The sequence below is a fragment of the Musca autumnalis genome, unplaced genomic scaffold, assembly GCF_047663935.1.
Source record: "Musca autumnalis isolate F117 unplaced genomic scaffold, ASM4766393v1 scaffold_1, whole genome shotgun sequence".
Lineage (NCBI taxonomy): Eukaryota > Metazoa > Arthropoda > Insecta > Diptera > Muscidae > Musca > Musca autumnalis.
The window spans coordinates 283,044,855-283,069,400 of record NW_027411644.1 but is presented as its reverse complement, the minus strand read 5'-3'; the positions used below and the strand labels follow the sequence as shown (position 1 = coordinate 283,069,400).

General features: G+C 38.4%; 1 protein-coding gene across 4 annotated transcripts in view; it reads left to right on the top strand.

Annotated features, from left to right (window-relative positions):
* LOC141389628 (organic cation transporter 1) overlaps positions 1–22,273 on the top strand; it is a 123,475-nt gene extending 101,202 nt beyond the window's left edge. For all 4 annotated transcript variants that reach the window (XM_073961462.1, XM_073961463.1, XM_073961464.1 and 1 more), the window contains 6 exons: positions 13,071–13,220; positions 14,604–14,828; positions 20,894–21,021; positions 21,093–21,179; positions 21,253–21,587; positions 21,838–22,273. In XM_073961462.1, the coding sequence (XP_073817563.1) occupies positions 13,071–13,220; positions 14,604–14,828; positions 20,894–21,021; positions 21,093–21,179; positions 21,253–21,587; positions 21,838–21,924 (1,012 nt within the window). In that variant the 3' untranslated portion in view covers positions 21,925–22,273. The remainder of the gene's footprint in view (positions 1–13,070; positions 13,221–14,603; positions 14,829–20,893; positions 21,022–21,092; positions 21,180–21,252; positions 21,588–21,837) is intronic.
* The last annotated feature ends 2,273 nt before the right edge of the window (positions 22,274–24,546 follow it).

Genomic DNA, 24,546 nt, shown 5'->3' with positions numbered 1-24,546 from the left:
AAAAACTTTTACTTTTACTACAAGTTGGTTCAGCAAAAATCAAAGTAATTCGAGAGCAGGTCTTAAAGTGAATTTATCTAAAATTTTGTGTGGGAGGTACCCGCAGGGGTGGACAAATATAGTCCATATTCGAACCTGATCTCTATCTGGTAGATATTTTAGGATGCGTAAAGTATGGACCAAATCGGTCACTCCCATCAAGAGGTATCGTGTGCACAATTTTTCCGAACATTTTTGAACTTTTGTGGGGGAGGTACCTGAAGGAGTGAAACGATATGACTTATCTTCGAACTAATACTAAGTTTGCACAAAATATTGCAAAGACCAAAGTGTGGACCTAATAGGCAGATCCGTTCGAAAGTTATCTTGCGCTCCAACCACTACACACGGTGTCATAGGGCTTTTTTGTACTTGTCAGGCTATTTCCTCAGGAAGTATGGACTTGCCCCAGATGAAGATTATACCGTTATATGGGGGGGGGGGTGGAGTGAATGCAAGTTGCTACAACAAAAATCAAATCGATTTTTAAACAGGCCCTAAACAGAACTTTACCGAAATTTTGTGTGGGAGGTACCCGAAGGAGTGGACCGATTGAGTCTCGACATTGTCAGTGAACTATAAGTATTTATACCAAAATTCATCTGACAACGCCAACTCCTTTTATATTTGGCTACCGTTTATTTGAACTCGCATAGTGCAGCGTTTTTTGAGGTTATGCGACATTATCTCGGGAACTATGGACTTGCCCTCAAAAAAAATTACAATGTCGTAACGGGGACCGCACGAACATCCTGTTACAAAAAATTTCAAAACGAATCGTGAGGTGTCACTAAACTGCACTTATTTCAAATTTTGTGTGGGAGGTACCTGAAGGAGTGGACCGATATAAGCCATATTCGAACCTGATGTATGCCTACAGGTAGTATTACCATATGCAAACCGAATTCAACGGTTACTCCCTTCGAGAGTTATCGTGCGCACAAGTTTTGCGACAATTTTTGAACATTTGTGGGGGAGGTACCTGTAGGAGTGGACCAATATGGCCCATCTTCGAACTTAAATCAAATCTGGACAAAATATTTCGATACCCAAAATTTGAACCGAATCGATTGATCCGTTCGAGAGTTATCGTGCGCACCAGCCAGACAGACAGACGGACGGACATTGCTAGATCTACTCAAAATTGTCTGAAACGGATATCGTAGAAACATACTTGGGGTCTAAAACCATTATTTCGATGAGGCACATTTTTGGTCGTATCAAAGTGTAAATACCCTCTTTAGCCTAAAGGCTGAGGGTATAATTATGAGATTCGCCGACAGAGATATGCCTCTAGCCTATGTGAATTGAAACTTTTATCTACGGACAGATCGAATGTATTTAGAGTCTTTTCAGTATTTTGTAGCCATTTTTGTATATTTGCAGACAAAAATATGGATTAGGATTAAAGTTCAAAAGGTAACTAAAGGAATGGACCGACATAGTTGGTATGGAAGAGGATCTTATTTTGGGAGTCATATCTTTTCGATAGATAACGCGCCTACTAGTCATTTCAGTGGGCCTTCGTATAACTTTTGGACCAGTATGCCAGGAAGCATGGACTTGTCCACGGAAAACATAATATGGCTGTAAACAGGACCACAACGAACAGCATCGGTATACATTTCCAAAGTATCTACGAACAGACCCTAAACTGAACATAGACACAAATGTTGTACTTTTGTGAAGGTGGTACCCTAAGGAGAGGACCGATATGGGCCATTTAAGAAGTTAAACTAAATTTGGACAAAATATTAGGAGATCCAAAGTTTGGAACAAATTGGTTGGGTTTTAGTTACATTTTTTGATTATCAAATCTTCTGATACATAAGGACAAATATTAACAAGTAAAAAAGTATAAGTCGGCTTTGCCGACTTAGATATACCCTCAGCCTATGTAAATTGGAACTTTCATCTACGGACAGACCGAATGTATTTAGGGTCTTTTCAAAATTTTGTAGCAATTTTTGGACATTTGAACTTGCCGACAAAAATGTGGATTAGGATTAAAGTTTAAAAATTTTGCGGAGGAGGAAATGGACCGATATAGTGCATTACGGAAGTGAATCTTATTTTGAGAGTCATATCATTTCGATAGATATCGCGCCCACTAGTCCTTTCAGTGGGTTATCGTACACCTTTTGGACCAGTATGCCAGGAAGCATGGACTTGTCCACGGAAAACACAATATGGCTGTAAAGAGGACCACAAAGAACATCATCGGTATAAATTTCCAAATTATCTCCAAACAGACCCTGCACTTGGACACAAATGTTGAACTTTTGTGGGGGAGGTATCCTAAGGCAGCGTCGTCCAACAGAATACCATCAAACTGAAGCAAGTGTTTATGTATAGGTGAAAAAACAACAACCAAATTATGTTTATCAGTCGTGTGTTGCTCATGTACACTGTGAATGAGGGAGAATGGCAAAAGCAAAACAAATCAGTGGGCGCCCGCAGTATACAGATGGGCGACCCTGTCCTAAGGAGAGGACCAATAAGGGTCATTTTAGAAGTTAAACTAAGTTTGGACAAAATATGACGAAGGCAAAATTTTGGGCCAAATCGGTTTATCAGTTCGAGAGTTATTGTGCTCTTCATCTACTACATTGGGGGTTTTTTACAACTTTCGGTCTGTTTTCCCAAGAAGTATGGACTTGCCAATGAAAAAACTTTTACCGTTGTAATTGAGACAGCGATTGCAAGTTGCTTCAACAGAAATCAAACTTAGTCAAGAGCAGGTCTTAAAGTGTACTTATCCGAAATTTTGTATGGGAGGTACCCGAAGAAATGGACAAATGGCTTATCTTCGAACTTAAACTAAATTTGGACAAAATATTATGAAGAGCACATTTTGGATCGAATCGGCAGATCCATTCGAGAGTTATCTTGCGCTCCAACCGCTACACACGGTGTCATATGGGTTTCTTGAACTTTTCAGGAAGTATGGTTTTGCCCCTGATGAAACTTGTACCGTCGTTTGGACGGCAGTGAATACAAGTTGTTACAACAAAAATCAAAGCGGTTCGTGAGGTGGTCCTAAACTGAAATTTTGTGTCGCAAGTACCCGAAGTAGTGGACCGGTTGAGTCCATATTGGAACTTCATCTAAGTCTGGTAGAAATTTTACGATGTGCAAAGCATGGACCAAATCGGTTACTCCCTTCACGAGTTATCGTGCGCACAAATTTTCCGAACATTTTCGAACTTTTGTGGGGGAGGTACCCAAAGGAGTTGACCGATATGACCCATATTCGAACTTAAACTAAGTATGAACAAAATATTACGAAAGCCGAATTTTGGACCACCTCGGTTGATCCGTTCGAGAGTTATCGTGCGCTCCAACCAGACAAACAGACGGACGTGGGTAAATCGACACCAAATTTTCTGAAAATACCGAAAATACCGCTTCTATGGGTTATATATGAACCGCAGGCCTATACTGACAAGTAAAAAAGTATTGGTCGGCTTGGCCGACAGAGATATACCCTCAGCCTCGGTCCTAAAGAAAAGAAGTAACACACAATACTTCTGACGTCTATATAATACGATATACAATGTTTGGACCAAATCGGTTTCTCCCTTCGAGGTTATCTTAAGTACTACTCCAGTATGGTTGGTGCCGGCAGGCTTTTTTTGAGCCATTATCTCAAGGAGTAAGGACTTACCCCTGAAAAACATGTACCGTCGTATAAAACCAAATTTCAGCCATTTCGGTCGAAAATCGGGAGGTACCATTCTATGGGGGCTATATGAAGACGCGGACCTATACCGATAAATTTCTGGAGGAAAGTTTTATACCCCCAACGAAGACTAAGTACCAAATTTCAGCCATTTCGGTGTGATAATGAGGCTAAAACCTTTAAAATACCGAAAATCGGGTGGTAACGTTCTATGGGGGCTATATCAAAACGTGGACCGATATAGCCGGTGTGCAATACCAATCATCCTAGGATGATTCTATACTAAATTACAAAGCTCTATCTTAAAAATTGCGAGCTGTATCTTGATTTCAACAGACGGGCATGGTTATGTCGACTAAGAATTTTACCCTGATCAAGAATATATAGGGTCTTCGATGAATATTTCGATGTGTTACTACCCTCCATATTATGGTGGAGGGTGTAAATAGTAGATTCTTGCAGGTTCGAGAACAAACCATATGTTGTAATAATCAGAAGGTGGGCTATGTTGGTAATGTTTTGCAAGGAGGAAATATTCTCGACTCGTGAAAACTGATTCTAGTTATATCTGATTATGCCAGATTTATTTCGGTGGCGTAATATCCGCTCTGAAGAGTATCAATGACATAACAATCTGCTAAAAAATTCATATTAGACGGCCAACAATCTTCATTTAGAACTTTTTCACCATTTTTCAAATTTAATTGACGATTTTCTGCCAAAAACTGTCGGCAACACTGTACAGCCCCCATAGAACGGTATCTCTCGATTTTCGGCATTTTAAACGCCGAAATGGCTGAAATTTCCTATTTCGTCTTCGGTGGGAGCACTTAGTTCCAGTTGTTGCTATACCTCCCATAGAACGGTACCTCCCAATTTTCGGCATTTTTAAGGTTTTAGCCCAATTATCATACTGAAATGGCTGAAATTTTGATGAGATCATTCAACTTTCCTCCATAATAAACTTAGGAATATATCTGTGGCCGAATGTTTATTTGAATATTCAAACGGGTTACATTGGCGGCCCATAGTCTACTTTATGACTTTCGCAAAACTGAAAGACGCGGATCTGTTTTTATACCCTCAGCATTTATGCTAACGAGGGTATATCAGGAATATTGTCAATTATTTCATATTCCATTTCAGAAAAAAAGGATACTTTTTTTTCGCGCTACATCAACGATTTTTGATATGTAGGTTAAGAAAAAGATTTCTAGTACGAATCTGGTCGCGAGCCAATTTTTAGTTGTTGCGGACAAAAGTTATGGCGCTTTTATTTCGCTTTTTAAGAAAAAAAATATTATAAAAACGCTAATTATTTTAATGAGCACAATTGTTACAAAAAAGTTCTCTCGAAGTGACTTCAGCGAGTAGATTGCATAATACCTGCAAAATGTTACACAGAATTCGCGGAATGTACATAAAATTAATAAATTATTGAATATAAGTCAACTTTTTTCAAAATTAAGGCCCATTTAGTGGTCATAAATAAAATTTTTGTGGATCCAAACTTCACGGCGAATCAAATGAGACTGCAATCATACAGATTGGTGTTATAGTTTGGATGTTACAGCCAAAATAAGCACATATTTTGGCAAAAAAATTATTTTTTGTTTGAAAAAATATTTTTTTCACATGCATTATGTAGTAGAAAATATTGAAAAAATTTATAGGAATACTTCCTTCATTTTGCTTAAATCTCCCAACAAAATAGACGGATTTTGTTTTATTGACATTCATATTAAAGTTTTCCCATTAGGGAAGGTAATTGGGTTGAGGAGGATATATCTCAAAGCTTCTGAAATGGAAACAGAGGTCAAATAACCAATTTTTATTTATATGCATTTTAAAATTCGTGTAAATCGCGTAATTATCAAAATCATTTTGTCCGCATGTGATTTTCATGTACCGGAAGACCATATCTGTTAATTTGTATATATTTTTCGAAATTTAATTTGGAGGCTAAGATGTAGCATACAATTTTTGTCCGCATCCGATTTCAATGTCCACCATGAAAATCTACATCGATATATATCTATTTCAAGGCGATCAATTAAGAACCGTGGATGTAGCATCACACACAATTTTTTGTGATAAAATGAATACAGCTCCCTTATCAGTGAAGTTTTCAAATCTCTGTTTCCGCAAAAGCGAAAAGGCTGTATCAACTGTTTCATTGCCGTGGGAATGACACACAGAAAACGCGATGAAATACGCGATATTACCAAAAACAATTTTAGGTGATTTTGCTATGTTGGATTTTCTCGTAACTCGCGATTTAGTAGATGGATTTTCACGGGGAAAGATTTATTACATCCGGAACGTAAAAACCTAAAATGTGCACTAGAGTACGAGGTGATCGCATGACAATTGTAAATATTAGACCCGAATAATATGATTTTTAGAAAAATATTCACACAAAATTTCGTCATTTCGATACATATTTCTGTGAAGCTGTGGAGGCTACATTCGCGATATACGTATCAAAAAACTCAGAATCGCAAGTACTATAATCCTATTAAAGTCCTTTTGGAAAATCTGTTTGCGGAACGCGACTAGAAGAAAATGTCAAAAAACACTGTAAATTTGGCTTCAAAATGTCAGCACCATTTAATGGTAGAAGCAGTTCAAATTTTGAAAAGTAATACATAAGTGAGATGATCCTTATTTAGTTGACTTCTACTTTTACTTTGACAGGAAAATCGTGAGAAGTGTGGTTTACTCACAAATCGAGAGAAAACAAAAAAAAGACACGTTGGCTTCAACCCATTTTTACCCATTTTCTAACATAAATATAGCCACAGCTTCCACGCAAATTAACTTTTGAGGCCAATATTTTTTGCCACGTCCAAAAACATTTCATTTTATCCAAAAACATTTAATTTGTATAATATACAATCTCAAGTCGCGTGTTCTAAAACGGTAAACCTTGGCTTCAGGTATGTTAAATTTTCAAAAATATTGGTGATATATACTTTCATACGGGCAAAATGTGCCTCATCGAAATAATGGTTTTAGACCCCAAGTATGTTCGGACGAAATGTGTTTCAGACAATTTGGAGTCGATTGAGCAATGTCCGTCCGTCTGTCTGTCTGTCTGGCTGGCTGGAGCGCACGATAACTCTCGAACGTATGAACCGATTCGGTTCAAATTTTGGCTATCGTAATATTTTGCCCAAACTTAGTTTAAGTTCGAAGATGGGCTATATCGGTCCACTCCTTCCGGTACCTCCCACACAAAAGTTCGAAAATGTTCGGAAAATTTGTGCGCACGATAACTCTTGAAGGGAGTAACCGATTTGGTCTATACCCTGCACATCCTGAAATGTGTACCAGACTTAGATAAGGTTTCAATATGGACTTAATCGGTCCATTCCTTCGGGTACCTCCCACACAAAATTTCGGAAAAGTTCAGTTTTGGGTCATCTCTCGAATCGCTTTGATTTTTGTTTTAGCAACTTGTATTCACTGCCCCCCATACGACGGTACAAGTTTTATCGGGGGCAAGTCCATACTTCCTGAGAAAATAGCCTGAAAGTTGCACAAAACCCCTATGACGCCGTGTGTAGCGCAAGATAATTCTCGAACGGATCTGCCGATTCGGTCCAAAATATGGCCTTAGTAATATTTTGTCCAAACATAGTTTAAGTTTGAAGATAAGCCATATCGGTCCACTCATTCAAGTACCTCCCCCACAAAAGTTCAAAAATGTTCCGAAAAATTGTTCGTACGGTAACTCTTGAAAGGAGTGGCCGAATTGGTCTATACTTTACACATCCTAATATATCTACCAGATAAAGATCAGGTTAAAATATGGACTATATTTGTCCACTCCATCCGGTACCTCCCACACAAAATTCCGGATAAGTTCACTTTAAGACCTAATATCGAATCACATTGATTTTTGTTGAAGCAACTTGCATTCGCTGCCTCAATTACGATGGTAAACGTTTTTGTAGGGGCAAGTCCATACTTCTTGAGCACACAGCCCGAAGAGTGTAAAAACCCCCTATGGCACCATATGTTGAGGCTGGAGATCCACTTCCATAACGGTCAATGTCGATCCATTCCTTTTAGTATCTCCTCCGCAAAACTTTTGATCTTTAATACTAATCAACATTTTTGTCGGTTCAAACGCCCAAAAGTTTTAAAACCCCCTAAATACATACGTATTTTGGGAAAAAAATTGTTTTACTATACACAGGCTGAGGGTATATCTCCTTCGGCAAAGCCGACTGATACCTTTTTACTTGAAGTTTTCAAATCTCTGTTTCCGCTAAAACGAAGATGCTGCACTAGTTTTTTCATTGCAGTAGAAACGATCCGAAGAAAACGCGATAAAATACGCGATATTTTCAAAAACAATTTTAGGTGATTTTTCTACTTTGGAATTTCTCGTAACTCACGTTTTAGTAGATGGATTTTCACGATCAATGATTTATTGGATCCGGAACGTAAAAAACTAAAACGTACAATGGAGTACGAGGTATTCTAGAGACAATTGCAAATATTAGACCCGAAAAATATGATTTTTAGAAAAATTTTCGCATAAAATTTTCGCATTTGGATGCAGATTTCTATGAAGCTGTGTATACTACATTCACAATATACGTATCAAATAACTCAGAATCGCAAGTACTACAATCCTATATATGATTTTTTGAAAAACCTGTTTGCAGAATAAAATTAGACGAAAATTTCAAAAAACACTGTAAATCTGGCTTCAAAATGTCAGCATCATTTAATGGTAGAAGCAGTTCAAATTTTGAAAAGTAATACATAAATGAGATGATCCTTATTTAGTTTGCTCCTATTTTTACTTTCACAAGATAATCGAGAGAAGTGTGGTTTACTCAAAAATCGAGAGAAAACAAAAAAGACATGTTGGCTTCAACCCATTTTTACCCATTTTTTTAACATAAACATAGCCACAGCTTCCACGCATATTATCTTTTAAGGCCAATATTTTGTGCCACGTCTAAAAACATTTCATTTTATCCAAAAATATTTAATTTATATAATACACAATATATTGTCCAAACATAGTTTACGTTCGAAGATGGGTCATATCGGTTCACTCTTTCCGGAACCTCCCCCACAAAAGTTCGAAAATGTTCGAAAAATTTGTTCGCACGATAACTCTGGAAGGGAATAACCGAGGCTCCAGTATAGATTCATTCGGACCACACCTTCGGGTACCTCCCACACAAAATTTCGGAAAAGTTCAGTTTAGGACCTGCTCTCGAATCGCTTTGATGTTTGTTATAACAACTTGTATTATCTGCCCCCATACGACGGTACAAGTTTTATCAGGGGCAAGTCCATACTTCCTGGGAAAATAGCCTGAAAGGTAAAAAAACCCTATGACACCACGTGTGGTGGTTGGAGCGCAAGATAACTCTCGAACGGATCTGGCGATTCGGTCCAAAATGTGGCCTTCGTACTATTTTGTTCAAACTAAGTTTAAGTTCGAAGATGTGCAATACCAGTTCCCCCAATATTAAAAAATATGTCACTAAAATGGTATGCACGATATCTCTTGAGGGGGGCAACCAAATTTGGTCCAAACTTTGGATCTCCTAATATTTTGTCTAAATTTAGTTTAACTTCTAAAATGGTCCATATCGGACCTCTCCTTAGGGTAGAGTTTTCCTTTAAAAAGTGGATGCTTCCTGCCCCCCTATTCCGTAACTTTTTAACAACTTTACTCATTGTTTATTTTACAACAATTTCATTTGTTTGTTTTGTAGTTGTTACAAAAACAAAAGAAATTTTAACAACTTTTCAATCGATAAAAGTTACAGAATAGGCCTACTGGCATACTAGTCCAAAGGTTATACGATGACCCACTGAAATGGCTAGTGGGCGCGATATCTATCCAAAAGATATGACCCCAAAAATAAGATCCACTAAGTCGATCCATTCCTACAAGTACCTCCTCCACAACACTTTTGAACTTTAATACTAATCCAATTTTTTTTTCGGCAAGTTCAAATGTCCAAAAAGGGCCACAAAAAATCCGAATACATTCGATCTGTCCGTAGATGAAAGTTTCAATTCACACAGGTTGAGGGTATATCTCAGTCGGCAATACCGACTGGTATTTTTTTACTTGTCGGTATTTTCAACGTTTTAAACAAATTATCAAACCGAAATGATTTCAATTTCATATTTGATATTCGTTGGGAGCACTCAACTTTCCACCATAAAGTTCTTGCTAGAGGTCCACGTTTTGATAAAGCGCCCATAGTACGGTGCCTTACGATTTTCATTATTTTCAATGTTTTAGCCCCATCATAACACTGAATTGGCTTTAATTTCATATTTAGTCTTCATAGTGAGCACTAAACTTTCCCCCAGAAATTGTTTGCTATAATCCCATGCTTTGTATAGCCCCCAAAGAACGGAAACTCCCAATCGTCGATATTTTAATGGTTTTAGCTTCAATATCACCGAAATGGCTGAAATTTCGTATTTCGTCTTCATGGGGAGCAGTTAACTTTCCCCCAGAAATTTGTTTCTCTAGGTCCATGATAGAATGATACTTCCCCATTTGCGGTAGTTTCAAGGTTTTAGCCTCATTGTCACAACGAAATGGCTTAAATTTTATATTTGGTCTTTATTGTTGCTATAGGTCTACGTTTTGATACAGCACCAGTGTTGCCGAATTTGACGATTTATCATAATTTTGACGATATTTTGGAGCAAAAGTCAAAAATTACGATTTATGGTCTAAAATGACGATTTTTCACTTAAGACAATTTTAATAATTTTTTCGCAGATACTGTCGGACAGTGGGGAACAAAAATTGCTAATTTATGTCTTAATAGGCTAAATACATGACTAAATCCCTTAAAAAAGCATAAAATAAGGCACTAAATTACGCTTCCTTACTCCGTCCGCCTTACACTCAGGTCTACGATTAAATTCCAGACCAGAACATCAACATTTTCGTCTGTGGCAAATTTCCTCAGTGTAATGTTGGAAACTATTTCCTGAGTATTTCAGCTAAGAAGAACTTCTCTACAAGGGTGTCGTAAGACACACCGTTGATCATTGAGCCAATATGAGAGAAGCCTCTCTTGTCCCTTCGTGAATTTTGTGGGGATATATGTCTCCTTTTTTCTGCTACACAAATTTGACCGAGTAGAAACGGCATTATATTTGCTGTCTTCTGATTGGCTTTGAACAAAATTGTATTGGAAAGCAATTAATGTTTGTGTTCCCGTAAACAGAAATTTGTTTTGGTTTTCAAATTTATAAGGGAACATGTTAAACAAGTAAGAACGGCGTTAAGTTCGGCCAGACCGAACTTGTTATACCTTCCACCACGTGTTGTATTGAAGTAAAATGGTACAATTGGTTTCCTTTCTTTTATGAAGAAGATTAAATACCAAATTTCAGTTTCGGTAAAACAATGTGGCAAACCTTCAAAATATCGAAATTCGGGAGGAACCGTTCCATGGAAGTTATATCAAAACGTCGATCTATACCTACAAATTTTTGGCGGAAAGTTTTTAGAAAGCAGACTAAATACCAAATTTCAGATATTTCCGTAAAACCTTCAAAATACCGAAAATTAAAAGTTACGCTTCTATGGGAGATAAAGGAACCCGCGGACCTATACTGATAATTCCCTTCTGGAATATTTTTTAACCCCAAGGAAGACTAAATAACAAATTTTAAATCGGGATGTACCGTTTTATGGTGGCTATATGATGGCGTGGACCTATACCGACGAATTTAAGTCAGAAAGGCTTTTACCTTCAACAAAAAGTACACAACTTTTAAGAAACCGAAAATCGGGAGGTATTTTTCTATGGGGGCTATGTGAAGGCGTGGACCTATACAGACAAATTTAATATGGGACGTTTAATATCCCAAATGAAGACCAAATATAAAATTTCAGACTTTCAGTACGTTGCTGTGGCCACAACCTTCAAAAAACCGAAAATCGGCAGGTACCGTTCTAGGGGGCTATATCGAAACGTGGACCTATACCGACGAATTTCAGTCAGAAAGGCTTTTAGCTCCAACAAAGACTATGTACCAAATTTCAGACATTTCGGTGCGTTTCAGTGGCCACAACTTTCAAGAACCCGAAAATCGGGAGGTACTGTTCTATGGAGACTACATGAAGGCGTGGACACGTACCGACCAATTTCTTGGCGAAAGTTTTATACCCCAACGAAGACTAAGTACCTATTTTCAGCCATTTCGGTGTGATTGTGAGGCTTAAACCTTCAAAACACCGAAAATCTGGCGGTACGTTCCATGGGGGTCATATGAAAGCCTGGACCTATACAGACAAATTTCATATGGGACGTTTAATATCCCAAATGAAGACCAAATATAAAATTTCAGACTTTCAGTACGTTGCTGTGGCCAAAACCTTCAAAAAACCGAAAATCGGAAGGTACCGTTCTATGGTACTGTTCTATGAAAACGTGGACCTGTACCGACAGATTTCTGGGCGAAAGTTTTATACCGCCAACGAAGACTAAGTACCTAATTTAAGCCATTTCGGTGTGATAATGAAGCTAAAACCTTCAAAATACCGAAAATCGGGTTTTAACGTTCTATGTGGGCTATATCAAAACGTGGACCGATATAGCCCATGTGCAATACCAGTCATCCTAGGAGTAATAGACACATCTATACTTAATTACAAAGCTCTATCTTAAAAATTGGTGTATCTGGATTTCAACAGACGGATGGACAGACAGGCATGATTATATCTACTTAGAATTTTACCCTGATCAAGAATATGTATAATTTATAGGGTCTTCGATGGATATTTCGATGTGTTGCAAACGGAATGAGACATTTAATTATACGCTCCATATTATGGTGGAGGGCATAAATAGTAGATTTTTGCAGGTTCGAGAACAGGCCATGTGTTGTTATAGTCAGAAGGTGGGCTATGTCGGTATTTGTTTGCAAAGATCTCTTATTTCGTCTTCGTTAGGAGCACTTAACTTTCCCCCAGAAATTCGTTGAAATAGGTCCAGTTCTTGCTATACCCCCATCAAAAGGTACCTTCCAATTACATATCGATATTTTCAAGAATTTGTCACAATTAGTTAGGCTTCGATGGGATCATTCAACTTTCCCCCAGAATAAACTTAGGAATATTTTTGTGGCCGAATGTTTACTTGAACATTCAAACGGGTTTTATTGGCGGCTCAGAATCTACTTTATGACTTTACGCAAAACCGAAAGACGCTGATCCGTTTTTTGTTATTTTTTTGATTTTATTTTATTTGTGGATGGCAAATTTTGCATTTTCGTCTTATTTAAATTAACAACTTTTCATTGTATTTTTTGCTGTACCTTCTTTTAATTTCAGACAAGATCGAAGTTTAATAGCCATATATCAGAGTTTTGGTTGGTCAATTGGAACAACATTAATGCCACTGCTTTTCTGGTGGTTACGCAAATGGGCGCCCTTCATGTGGATAACAACGATACCAACAGCCTTAGTATTGATTTTCTCCAAGTGAGTAGAACTGTCGAAACATTGGTGAATTTTTTATGTAAACACAACAACAGACAACATAAACACACTCACTCACACTGACATACATTGGAGTCTAATGCAATTTGCAAAAATTCAAAGAAATCACAATTTGAATTCCAATACCACAATTTCCTCCTCTTCATTACACCCTAATATAATTCCGTGAAACATGTGAACATGTATACATGTGCTTGCAAGGATTTGCAATGCAGCAAGGATAACTATGCGAGTGTGGTTTGATCCTTTTGGGGTTTTTTGGTTTGGTTGTTTTTCGCATTTTCTTGTTTCCTTTGTTATTCATTACGACAATTTGCAAAAAGAACTATGAAATCGAACACAAACACACGCACACACCCAGCGTCACGCACACAAACAAACGAATCAACCAGCGAAGCGAGTGAAACTCTTTAAGCTGGGAAAAAATGAAAACAATGCCATTGCCAGGACCACGAAGCATATTGCTGTAGTGTTGGTTGGTTGGTTGCCGGTATCAGTCTCCTGTTTTTAGCATTATGCTTCTTTCTTGGTCTTCCACAAGCAATTGCTTGCAAATGCAAAAGTATATGGCTGGTTGGTTGGCTGGTTCGGTTTGGTTTCCAGCTAGCTAGCTACCTTACTCCCATTCCTCCTGCGCCTCCATCCATTAAAAGTTCCACCGAAAAGGATTCATTGAAGCATAAAGCAATTGCACGATGTCTTCTTATGCTCAATTCGACATGTATGAATATGTGTCTGCGTATTTTAGTGTGCAAAGATGTGTGTGTGTGCGAGCGAGTGTGTGTTCAATTCATTTGAAATCCAATCAAATTCATTCGATTGTTTTCAATTTCTTTCGATAAAACAAAAAAAAGAAACACACAGAAGAAGAACATCATCAACGGCACACACACACACACATGCAAACGAACACAAAGAGAAGAAACCCGGAACCTTTTTACACAATGTTTTGTTTTATGACCAAATATGCACTGATGTAAACTGGCAAAAAAGTGGTGCGAGAGCAAGAAGATATCGATTGGGGCCACAACCCAGGGTCTGTTTACTATCTTACCAAACAATTGCAATTCGGGGGGCGGAGGGGAGGGTGAAATGAATGTTTTATTCGTAATTTTTTATGCCCTCTGTGTGTGATGCTGCTACTGCTGGCCGTAACTTTGTTTCAATTGAATTTTCTCTGTTTTTTATCTTCGTTTGTCCCCATCACTCACTCATTCATTCATCCACTCACTCACTGGCCATCAAATTCCATAGCCCCATCAAATCTAGATTCGTTTCTATTTTCATTTTCTATTTTTCATTTTTTGTTGTTTTCCATTTTTTTCTTTATTTTTTTATTTTCTTTGCCTTGGATTCATCGGCTAGATATGTCATTGAATCGCCACGCTGGTTGATTAGCAAGAAACGCTTTGGTGATGCGATTAGGCAATTTAAGAAAATTGCCAGAATCAATGGACGTCAATTTGACATGAGCGAAAAAGAGTTGATCACCATCTACATGAGTACGAATCAAGAAGTTACCTACGGCATAGCATCATTGTTCTCTGGTTGGCGTCTGGCCAGAAACACTTGCATCATGGGTTTCAGTTGGTGAGTACAAAAGCAGGGGAAAGAAAATTAATGCAATTTAAAGAATGGGAAGATTTTAAAGGTTAAACTATTTTAAAGAGTAAAAAGCGAAAAAGCGAAAGTGATGCGGAATGAAAACTGAAATAAAAACGAAATTAAAATAATTAAATAGCACGTTTTTTATGAGTTTAAGGAACCAAGTGCAACGAACATCCTCGAAGAGGCAAGTGGAGGGTTTTTTCATATCAATGAGTGTAGGGCGATTTAATTGTTAGCTCAATGATATGGGACTGCCGATTCCGAACGACGATCACAGTACGACATAACTTGAAGATGCATTTTACATGGATTTATCCCCAGAAAATGTATGCCAAAATTACGCTGAAGGGCTTAACCGAAGTACAAAATGTGCCTTTGTCTTACCTGGGCACGAACTCAAGCATTCAAATTCAAACCAAGAATGAAAACCATTGGATCACTGTGGCATCCGCTGACCAAAAGCACTGGCTAAATATTGTCATGAATGATTCTACTTCTATGTATGGACGTCAGAAAAATGGACTCTCAAGTGCTTCTCAACGCTCACCAACAAGTGAAAATCAAGACCAACTATAAATACATCAGGTTGATACAGAGTGTGCGTGTCCAACTATAACATAACCCAGGGTTGTGATTTGAAGACACCGGTAGTGAGAGGACGAAGAGAAAATTTTACGTGTCATTAGACCTGTTTTTGCCGAGGAACAATCATTAAAACTTACGAGGTATTATTTTGTAAATGTCATTAGGAACCCGAAATCATTCAAAGCGTTGCACAGTGGTCGAACTCACTGATCTAGCGCAACGAAATTAATAAGTTCCAAACGAATGGAGATATGTATGTTTCTGAAATTTTGCACAAACTCAGTTGTCCGTGGGTAATAATGAGACAAATATGAACAACATCGTCTAATATTTTGGTATAGCCCCCATATAACGGTATTTTGGGGACTTAAGCCACCCTTTCCTTCTAAATTAGTTGCAATTTGGTACTTAGGGTTTCTAGTGGTCACTCAATTTTCCACTAAAAATTGTGGACACAGTTCCACTTTTGGTTATAGGCCCCTTTTTAGGTACCTCCCGATTTTCAGTATTTTGGGAGATTTATGCAACATTTTCTACCTCATTTCTTGGGGTCCATTGTCATACCGAGTTATTCTATTCATTGAGGATTTTAAATTTATCAACAGACTTTGTCTGAAACCTTTCTTTTCTCTTACGGACTTTGTCGGATTTTTTCGAACATTGATGCTGTTTAGAATTTATTATCGTCCTAACGCGATCTAATAATAAAATTAAAAAAAGAAATGGTTAAGTAAAATTCTCCGTTTATTGAGACGTATATGTTTTTAGTTTTTCATGGGCCGTTGAACTTCACCACTTAACTGGATTTGAAAATATTTCGTTTTTCTTAATAAGAGAGATACCGTGCCACCTTCGAAATTCATGCGTACATGTACCACGGCACATTCCACAAAATTTCGTGAAATTCGGTTCGCTTGTTTTCGAGATATAACATACTTAAAAACTGGCCGTGGTCGGGACTTCGGGCACCACTTTTGAAAAAATAATGTATTGAAAAGAGTGGGCGTGGTCAATAGTTTACAAGATTTAACATATTTAAAAAAGTGGGCGGTATTTTGGCTCCAAATATGTACCTAAGGTCAGAGACAAAATCCCATTGTCCCCCAAAACCAGGGTTTCGGAGTAGATCCATTTTTAATTCAACTCCGACACCGACTCTGTAGTCGACTTTTTTCACGACTCCAGACTCCGGAGTCGACTCCGAGTGTATTTTGCAATGCCACTCAAAATTAATAATATATGTATGTACAAGTTTCCAAATTTTTATACCATACACCACTATGTGGGGAAGGTATTATAAGTTGGTTTTGGCCAAAAAGTTTGTAACGCATCGAAATAATGGTCGTAGATCCATACTTATATATAGCAAAATGAATGTCTTGACGAGCTGAGTCGATCTGGCTATGTGTGTCCTTCCGTCTGTCCGTCTGTCCACCTAAACCTTGTAATCACGCTACAGGTCGTAATTTTGATCGGATAGTCACGAAATTTTGGTTGTTTATTTGGGTCCCAGAGTGAAAGAGGCATATTGTTTTTGGTGATAGTCGGATTATATTCCCTAAAAGAAATGTTTAGCAGCGAAAAGCTTATGCACAGGGGTAGTGGTGTAGGGTATCTCATGGTCGGCCCCGTCCCGTCTATAGCCTTTGCTCCCTTGTTTGAATCTTCGCGATGTTTAGATTACGTGCATATTTTTTAAATATTTTTAGGATTCACTTTGGCCACTTGGACTCATCAGTTCTCTTAGTTCTTTGCATTGAAGCAAAGAACTCTTCCCCAATTTTATGACGACTCGAGCTCAAGAATAAATGTGACCGACGAATTCCTATAAATGCGAATTCCAAGAAACGAGAGTTTTTGAATGTTTCTGTTGAATTCGCATTTACACGAATTCGTCGGTCACATTTATTCTTGAGCTCGAGTCGCCATAAAATTGGGGAAGAGTTCTTTGCTTCAATGCAAAGAACTAAGAGAACTGATGAGTCCAAGTGGCGTTGGATGAAACTAATATTCTCTGCCCTTCCCTAAAGTAAATCAATTTTAACTACCCCCACTTTAAAAGCTTGTTGTTTTTAAATTTGAAAACAACAAATATGTGATTAAGCTGGGTCTTACTTTAAACATATTTTTAGGATACATAAACAGCTTGAATTGTATTAAAACAAGTAAAAAAGTATCAGTCTTTGCCGACAGAGATATACCCTCATCCTGTGTATATTAAAACAATTTTTCCCCAAAATACGTATGTATTTAGGGGGTTTTAAACATTTTGGGCGTTTGAAGAGACAAAAATGTTGATTAGGATTAAAGATCAAAAGTTTTGCGGAGGTGATACTAAAAGGAATGGATCGACATTGACCGTTATGGAAGTGGATATCCAGCGGCAACATATGGTGCCACAGGGGGTTTTTACACTCTTCGGGCTGTTTGCTCAAGAAGTATGGACTTGCCCCTAGAAAAAACTTTTACCAAGTTATTTGCTTCAACAAAAATCAAAGTGATTCAAGAGCAGGTCTTAAAGTGAACTTATCCGAAATTTTGTGTGGGTGGTACCGGATAGAGTGGACGAATATAGTCCATATTTGAACCTGATCTATATCTGGTAGATATATTAGGATGTGAAAAGTATAGACCAATTCGGCCACTCCCTTCAAGAGTTACCGTACGAAAATTTTTTCCGAACATTTTTGAACTTTTGTGGGAGAGGTACCTGAAGGAGTGGACCGATATGGCTTATCTTCAAACTTAAACTATGTTTGGACAAAATATTACTAAGACCATATTTTTGACCGAATCGGCAAATCCGTTCGAGAGTTATCGTGCGCTCCAACCACCTTACACGGTGTCATAGGGGTTTTTTGCAACTTTCATGCTATTTTCTCAGAAAGTATGGACTTGCCCCTGATGAAACTTGTACCGTCGTATGGAGCGCAGTGAATACAAGTTGCTAAAACAAAAATCAAAGCGATTTGAGAGATGGCCCTAAACTGAATTTTTGTGTGTGAAGGAGTGGGCCTATTGAGACCATATTGGAACCTCATATTACTCTGGTAGAAAGTTTACACTATACAAAGTATGGACCAAATCGGTCACTCCATTCAAGAGTTATCGTGCGCACAAACTTTCCGAACATTTTCGAACTTTTGTGGGGGAGGTACCGGAAGGAGTGGGCCTATGTAGCCCATCTTCGAACTTAAACTAAGTTTGGGCAAAATATTACGAGAGCCAAAATTTGAACCGAATCGGTTCATCCGTTCGAGAGTTATCGTGCGCTCCAGCCAGCAGGACAGACAGACAGACGGACATGGCTAGATCGACTCCAAATTGTCTGAAACACATTTCGTCCAAACATACTTGGGGTCTAAAACCATTATTTCGATGAGGCACATTTTCATCGTATCAAAGTGTATATACCCTCCTTAGCCTAAAGGCTGAGGGTATAATAAGTTGCAAAGTACCAATTTGTTGTAATTCTTTCTTATTTTCCGCGACAATTTACAAATTTTTTACTAAAGTTATGGGACCTCAGTAATCATATAGAACATTGGAAGTCATTAATTAACAGTACTTCTCAATATAATGAGTATCGTTTTTTTTAAGATTTTTTCTTATTATCGGGATTGAAACCACCATAACTTTTGCGCACAATAACCGAAATTAGTATTTCAAACAGATTTAAAAATGGGAATTTTTTCTCTTGCTTAAAAAAATTTTTATTTTTTTCGATGAAAAACTAACAAATTTTGGCTTTTCCTCATATACACTTTCATACCGGAAAAATGTGCCTCATCGAAATAATGGTTGTAGACCCCAAGTATTTTTGGAGGAAATTCGTTTCAGACAATTTTGAGTTGATTTAGGTATGTCCGTCGATAACTCTCGAATGGATCAACCGATTAGGTTCAAATTTTGGCTTTCGTAATATTTTGTCCAAACTTAGTTTAAGTTGGAAGATGGGTTATATCAGTCCACTCCTTCCGGTACCTCCCCCACAAAAGTTCGAAAAATTTGTGAGCACGATAACTCTTGAAGTAGACGAGGTTCCAATATGAACTAAATAGTCCATTCCATCGGGTAACTCCCCCACAAAATTTCGGAAAAGTTCAGATTAGGACCTGCTTTCTAATCGCTTTAATTTGTGTTGTAACAACTTGTATTCACTGCCGCCCATACGACGGTACCCGCTGCATCAGGGGCAAGTCCATACTTCCTGAGAAAATAGCCTGAAAGGTGTTTGGTGCGCAACCTAACTCTCGAAACTCAGTTTACGTTCGAAGATAAGCCATATCGGTCCACACCTTCAGGTACCTCCCCCACGAAAGTTCAAAAATGTTCGAAAAAATTGTGCGCACGATAACTCTTGAAGTGACCGATTTCGTCCATACTTTACACATCCCAATATACATATCTACCAGATATAGATAAGGTTCGAATATGGACTATATTTGTCCACTCCTTCGGGTACCTACAACACAAACTTTCGGATAAGTTCAACTTAAGACCTGCTCTCGAACTTTGATTTTTGTTCAAGCAACTTGCATTCGCTGCCTCCATTACGATGGTAAAAGTTTTTTCAGGGACAAGTCAATACTTCTTGAGAAAACAGTCCGAAAGGTGAAAAAACCATATTGCACCATAGAGCACGATAACTCTCGAACTGATTAATCGATTTGGTTAAAGATTTGGCCTTCGTCATATTTTATCCAAACTTATTTTCAGATCGAAGATGGGCAATACTGGTCCACAACTTCCGGTATTTCGCCCCAATGTTAGAAAAATGTCACAAAAACGGTATGCACGATATATCTTGTACGGTGCATGTGGACCAAACTTTGATCTCCTTATATTTGGTCGAAATTTAGTTTAGCCTCTAAAATGGCACATATCGCTCCTCTTCTTAGGGTACCTCCCCCAGAAAAGTTCAACATTTATGTCTAAGTGGAGTTTAGGATATGTTCGAAGATCCTTTGGAAATGTATACCGATGCTGTTCGTTGTGGATCTGTTTACAGCCATATTATGTTTTCCGTGGACAAGTCCATGCTTCGTGGCTTATTGATTCAAAATTATACGATGACATATTATAATGACTCCCAAAATAAGGTCCACTTCCATAATAGACCAATTCGGTCCATTCCTTTAAGTACCTGCTCCGCAACACTTTTGAACTTTAATCTAAATCCACATTTTTGTCGGCAAGTTCAAATGTCCAAAAGGGCCACAAAATTCTGAAAACACCCTAAATACATTAATTCTGTCCGTAGATGAAAGTTTGAATTAACATAGGCTTAGGGTATATATCTGTCGGCAATGTCGACTGATACTTTTTTACTTGTTGTATACAAATTTCAATGGTTTGACCGCTGTGGAAGCTGCCCACTTAAACTTTACACCTTAATTAATTGCCTTCTTATAAGACATATTTAAAATAGATTCACATCTGCTTTGTTTTCCTTTTTGCAGGTGTGTGGTAGCTGTTTCCTATTTCACATTGGTGCTCTTCAGTTCGCGGATGCAAGGCAATCCCTTTCTGAATTTTCTAATGCAAAGTATTGTGGAAATTCCTGCCTATTTATTGGGCAGATATTTAGGTAAGTTCAGCAAAATTCGGCAATATAAAACTTTAATAAAAAAATACTTTTCCATAAATTCTCTCTTTTAGGCGATAAATTTGGTCGGCGCTTTACCAATAGCTCTTCCTTCTTTGTTTCATTTTTGGCTTGCATACCGCTGATATTGTTGGCTACAGGTTTGTTCAATTTCATGTGCAATTTCACAGACGCAAGTCTATCATCCTCCCCATTTGTTTTTTTGTGTTGCAGATGAAAAATACGAATTTGTAATTATGGGTTTGGCAGCGTTTATCAAGTTCTTAAATGCGGTTACCTTCTTCACCGCCAGCTTACAGGGTATGGAAATCTATCCGACATGTATGCGTCAAACGGGCATTGCCCTTGGCACCATCCTGGCGAATGCTGTTGGCGTTGTAGCACCGTATTTGGTGTATTTAGGCACCACAGTTGACATTCGCAGTCCGTACTACATTTTGGGAGTGCTGTTCTTTATCGGCGCCGTTGCAGCTTTGTTTTTACCCGAAACATTGCACAAAAAACTACCCGACACTATGGAGGAAGCTCGCAACTTTGGCATACATGATGTAAGTGTTTACAGTTGTGTGGGGGAAAACAATGTGTTGTTTTTGTTTTCGTTCTTTCGGCGGGTTTTTCTAGTTGGCAGCATTAGAGGTTTGGCAGAGCCTTGCTTTCATATAAATAAAAATCCATTAAAAATAAAAATTACAAAAAATCCAAATTCCTCTGCAGTTATTTAGAATTGCAGTGTTAATGTTGATTTCTGACGACACTAATTTCTTTTCCTTTTTCTTCTTCTTCTTCTTATTTTCACAGAAATTCTTCAGCTTACCCAAAGCACCACCTGCCAATGCTGCTGATGAGACTACGGAAAAACTAAATCAAACCAAATATGCCCCCTGAAGAGTGCCATTCGGGTTTTTTTAAGACACTTTGTGATTTTTTACTAGCCTAATTGCTTTTCAGTCAGTATTTTTAATTTTTTTGTTTTGGCGTCCAAAGGATTGATATTCGTTTCCTGTCAACGCCTTTTCGTTTTGTCCATTGTGCCTGTGTGACAGTGTGATGATACATGTACTATAAGATGTTCCATTTTTGGTTTTTAGTACAATTCCAGCTCCTTACTGTTTTTTTTGTTTTAAGAGTATATGAATCTTTGTAAATATGTATATTTTAGTAGGTATGTGTGTATAAGAATCAATTCAATAATTAAGAATATAATAAACCAAAGAATAATAAACCAAATGAAAAATTTAATCTGGATTTAAAGGGTACTTATTTACTTAGCTGGCTTTTTACAGAACATTTGTTCCATAAGCCGAACTAAGAAAAAATCTCCAATGCTCACTGTTTTCTGCCTTATTTACCCAATCTGGGATATGTAGCTTTCTCATGTATCGTTTCACTTGTCCGCTCCAACGAAACTTTGGCCTTCCAGATCTGCATAAACATCCATGCGGCCAGTATTTATACGCGTTTTTATCGGGGGTATCATCACTCATTCTTATGTCATGGCCTAGCCATCGCAATCGTTGTATCTCGATTCGTTCAACTATATTGATGTCTTTGTATAGTTGATACATCTCGTTGTTCATACGACGTCGATATTTGCCGTCAACGCAGATTGGCCCGTAGATCTTTCGAAGAATTTTTCTCTCGAACACACTAAGCACTGTCTTATCTGCTTGCGCAAATACCCATGCTTCGAAACCACACATTAGTACGGACAGTATCAGTGTTTTGTAAAGTTTTACTTTTGTTTGACGAGATGTGGCTTTATTCTTAAATTGCTTACTTAGCCCAAAGTAGCATCTGTTGGCCAGCACTATTCTTCTTCGTATTTCACAACTGATGCTGTTTGTTGTGTTTATGGCGGTGCCGAGGTAGACAAAGTCCTTTACTACCTCAAAATTGTACACGAACAAGTAGTTGCTGAGGAGACGGCCCCTGTCCGAGAAGATGTTTCCTCGAGTCAATCCGGTACATAGAACCGGCCGTCGTGGGATCGTGGGGACTGCCACAGTTCGCCTGACATATCCATTGTGTCACCTGGTCTGATGAATGACGTGACATGGCAACCCGTAATTTCCCTTGGGTCGGACCTTCTCCCAATCCTCATCACCATAAATAGACCCACAGACTTTATAACCTCTGAACGCCGTACTTTCATTAACCATGGGAAAGCGGATTGGCAAGGTTTCAGAGAGTTCACTAGTCAACGCTTCAGAGAACTGCCCAATCCCTCTGATGTACGGGTAGCAGAGAGGAAATTCCGAGACATCATCACTACTGCTGCCGCTCGTTTTATTCCTGCTGGTCAAATATCTGATATACGACCTAATTTCCCAGCAGAGGCTACGGGATTAGATAATGAGCGTGATGAACTTCGCCGCTCGAACAGTAATGACCCCAGAGTCAGAGAATTGACAATGGAAGTCAATAGATTAGTCGGTGAGCACAAGCGGAAAAAGTGGCTAGAACATCTGAAGTGCTGTAACATTAGAGCCGGTTGTAATAAATTGTGGACAACGGTTAAGACGCTATAGAACCCTGGTAGGAGAGACGATCGGACATCTGCCATGTTTAATGGCGTGGCTGTGACATATCCGAAGAGGTGCGCAGGCTATTTCTGCCGACAATTTATCGAGCACCCCAATAGCGACCGGAGATGACTTTTCCCATACAAAAGTTCACCGGAGATGACTTTTCCAATACAAAAGTTCACCGGAGATGACTTTACCTATACAAAAGTTCACCGGAGATGACTTTTTCAATACAAAAGTTCACCGGAGATGACTTTTCCAATACAAGAGTTCACCGGAGATGACTTTTCCTATACAAAAGTTCATGGGTGGTGACTTTTCCAATACAAAAGTTCACCGGAGATTACTTTTCCAATACAAAAGTTCACCGGAGATGACTTTTCCAATACAAGAGTTCACCGGAGATGACTTTTCCTATACAAAAGTTCACCGGTGGTGACTTTTCCAATACAAAAGTTCACCGGAGATGACTTTTCCAATACAAAAGTTCACCGGTAATGAATTTTCCTATACAAAAGTTCACCGGAGATGACTTTTCCTATACAAAAGTTCACCGGAGATGACTTTTCCAATACAAAAGTTCACCGGAGATGACTTTTCCAATACAAAAGTTCACCGGAGATGAGTTTTCCTATACAAAAGTTCACCGGAGATGACCTTTCCCATACAAAAGTTCACCGAAGATGAGTTTTCCTATACAAAAGTTCACCGGGAGTCGAGTATTTAAGTAAGGTCCTCAACTTTTCGGTAGCCACCCTAATAGTTCCCGATGCCTGGAAGGGTGGTCTCGCTGCTAAAACCTGGCAAAGATGCCAGCAAAGGGAGTCATACAGGCCGATTTCACTTCTATCGCCAGTAGCAAAGATACTTGAGGCGTTACTCCTCCCCAGTATCAGAACGTGTTACCCAGTTGCATATCATCAACACGGGTTCCGGAAGCAGCATAGTACCACAACAGCGCTGCACGGCATTTCCACATGTA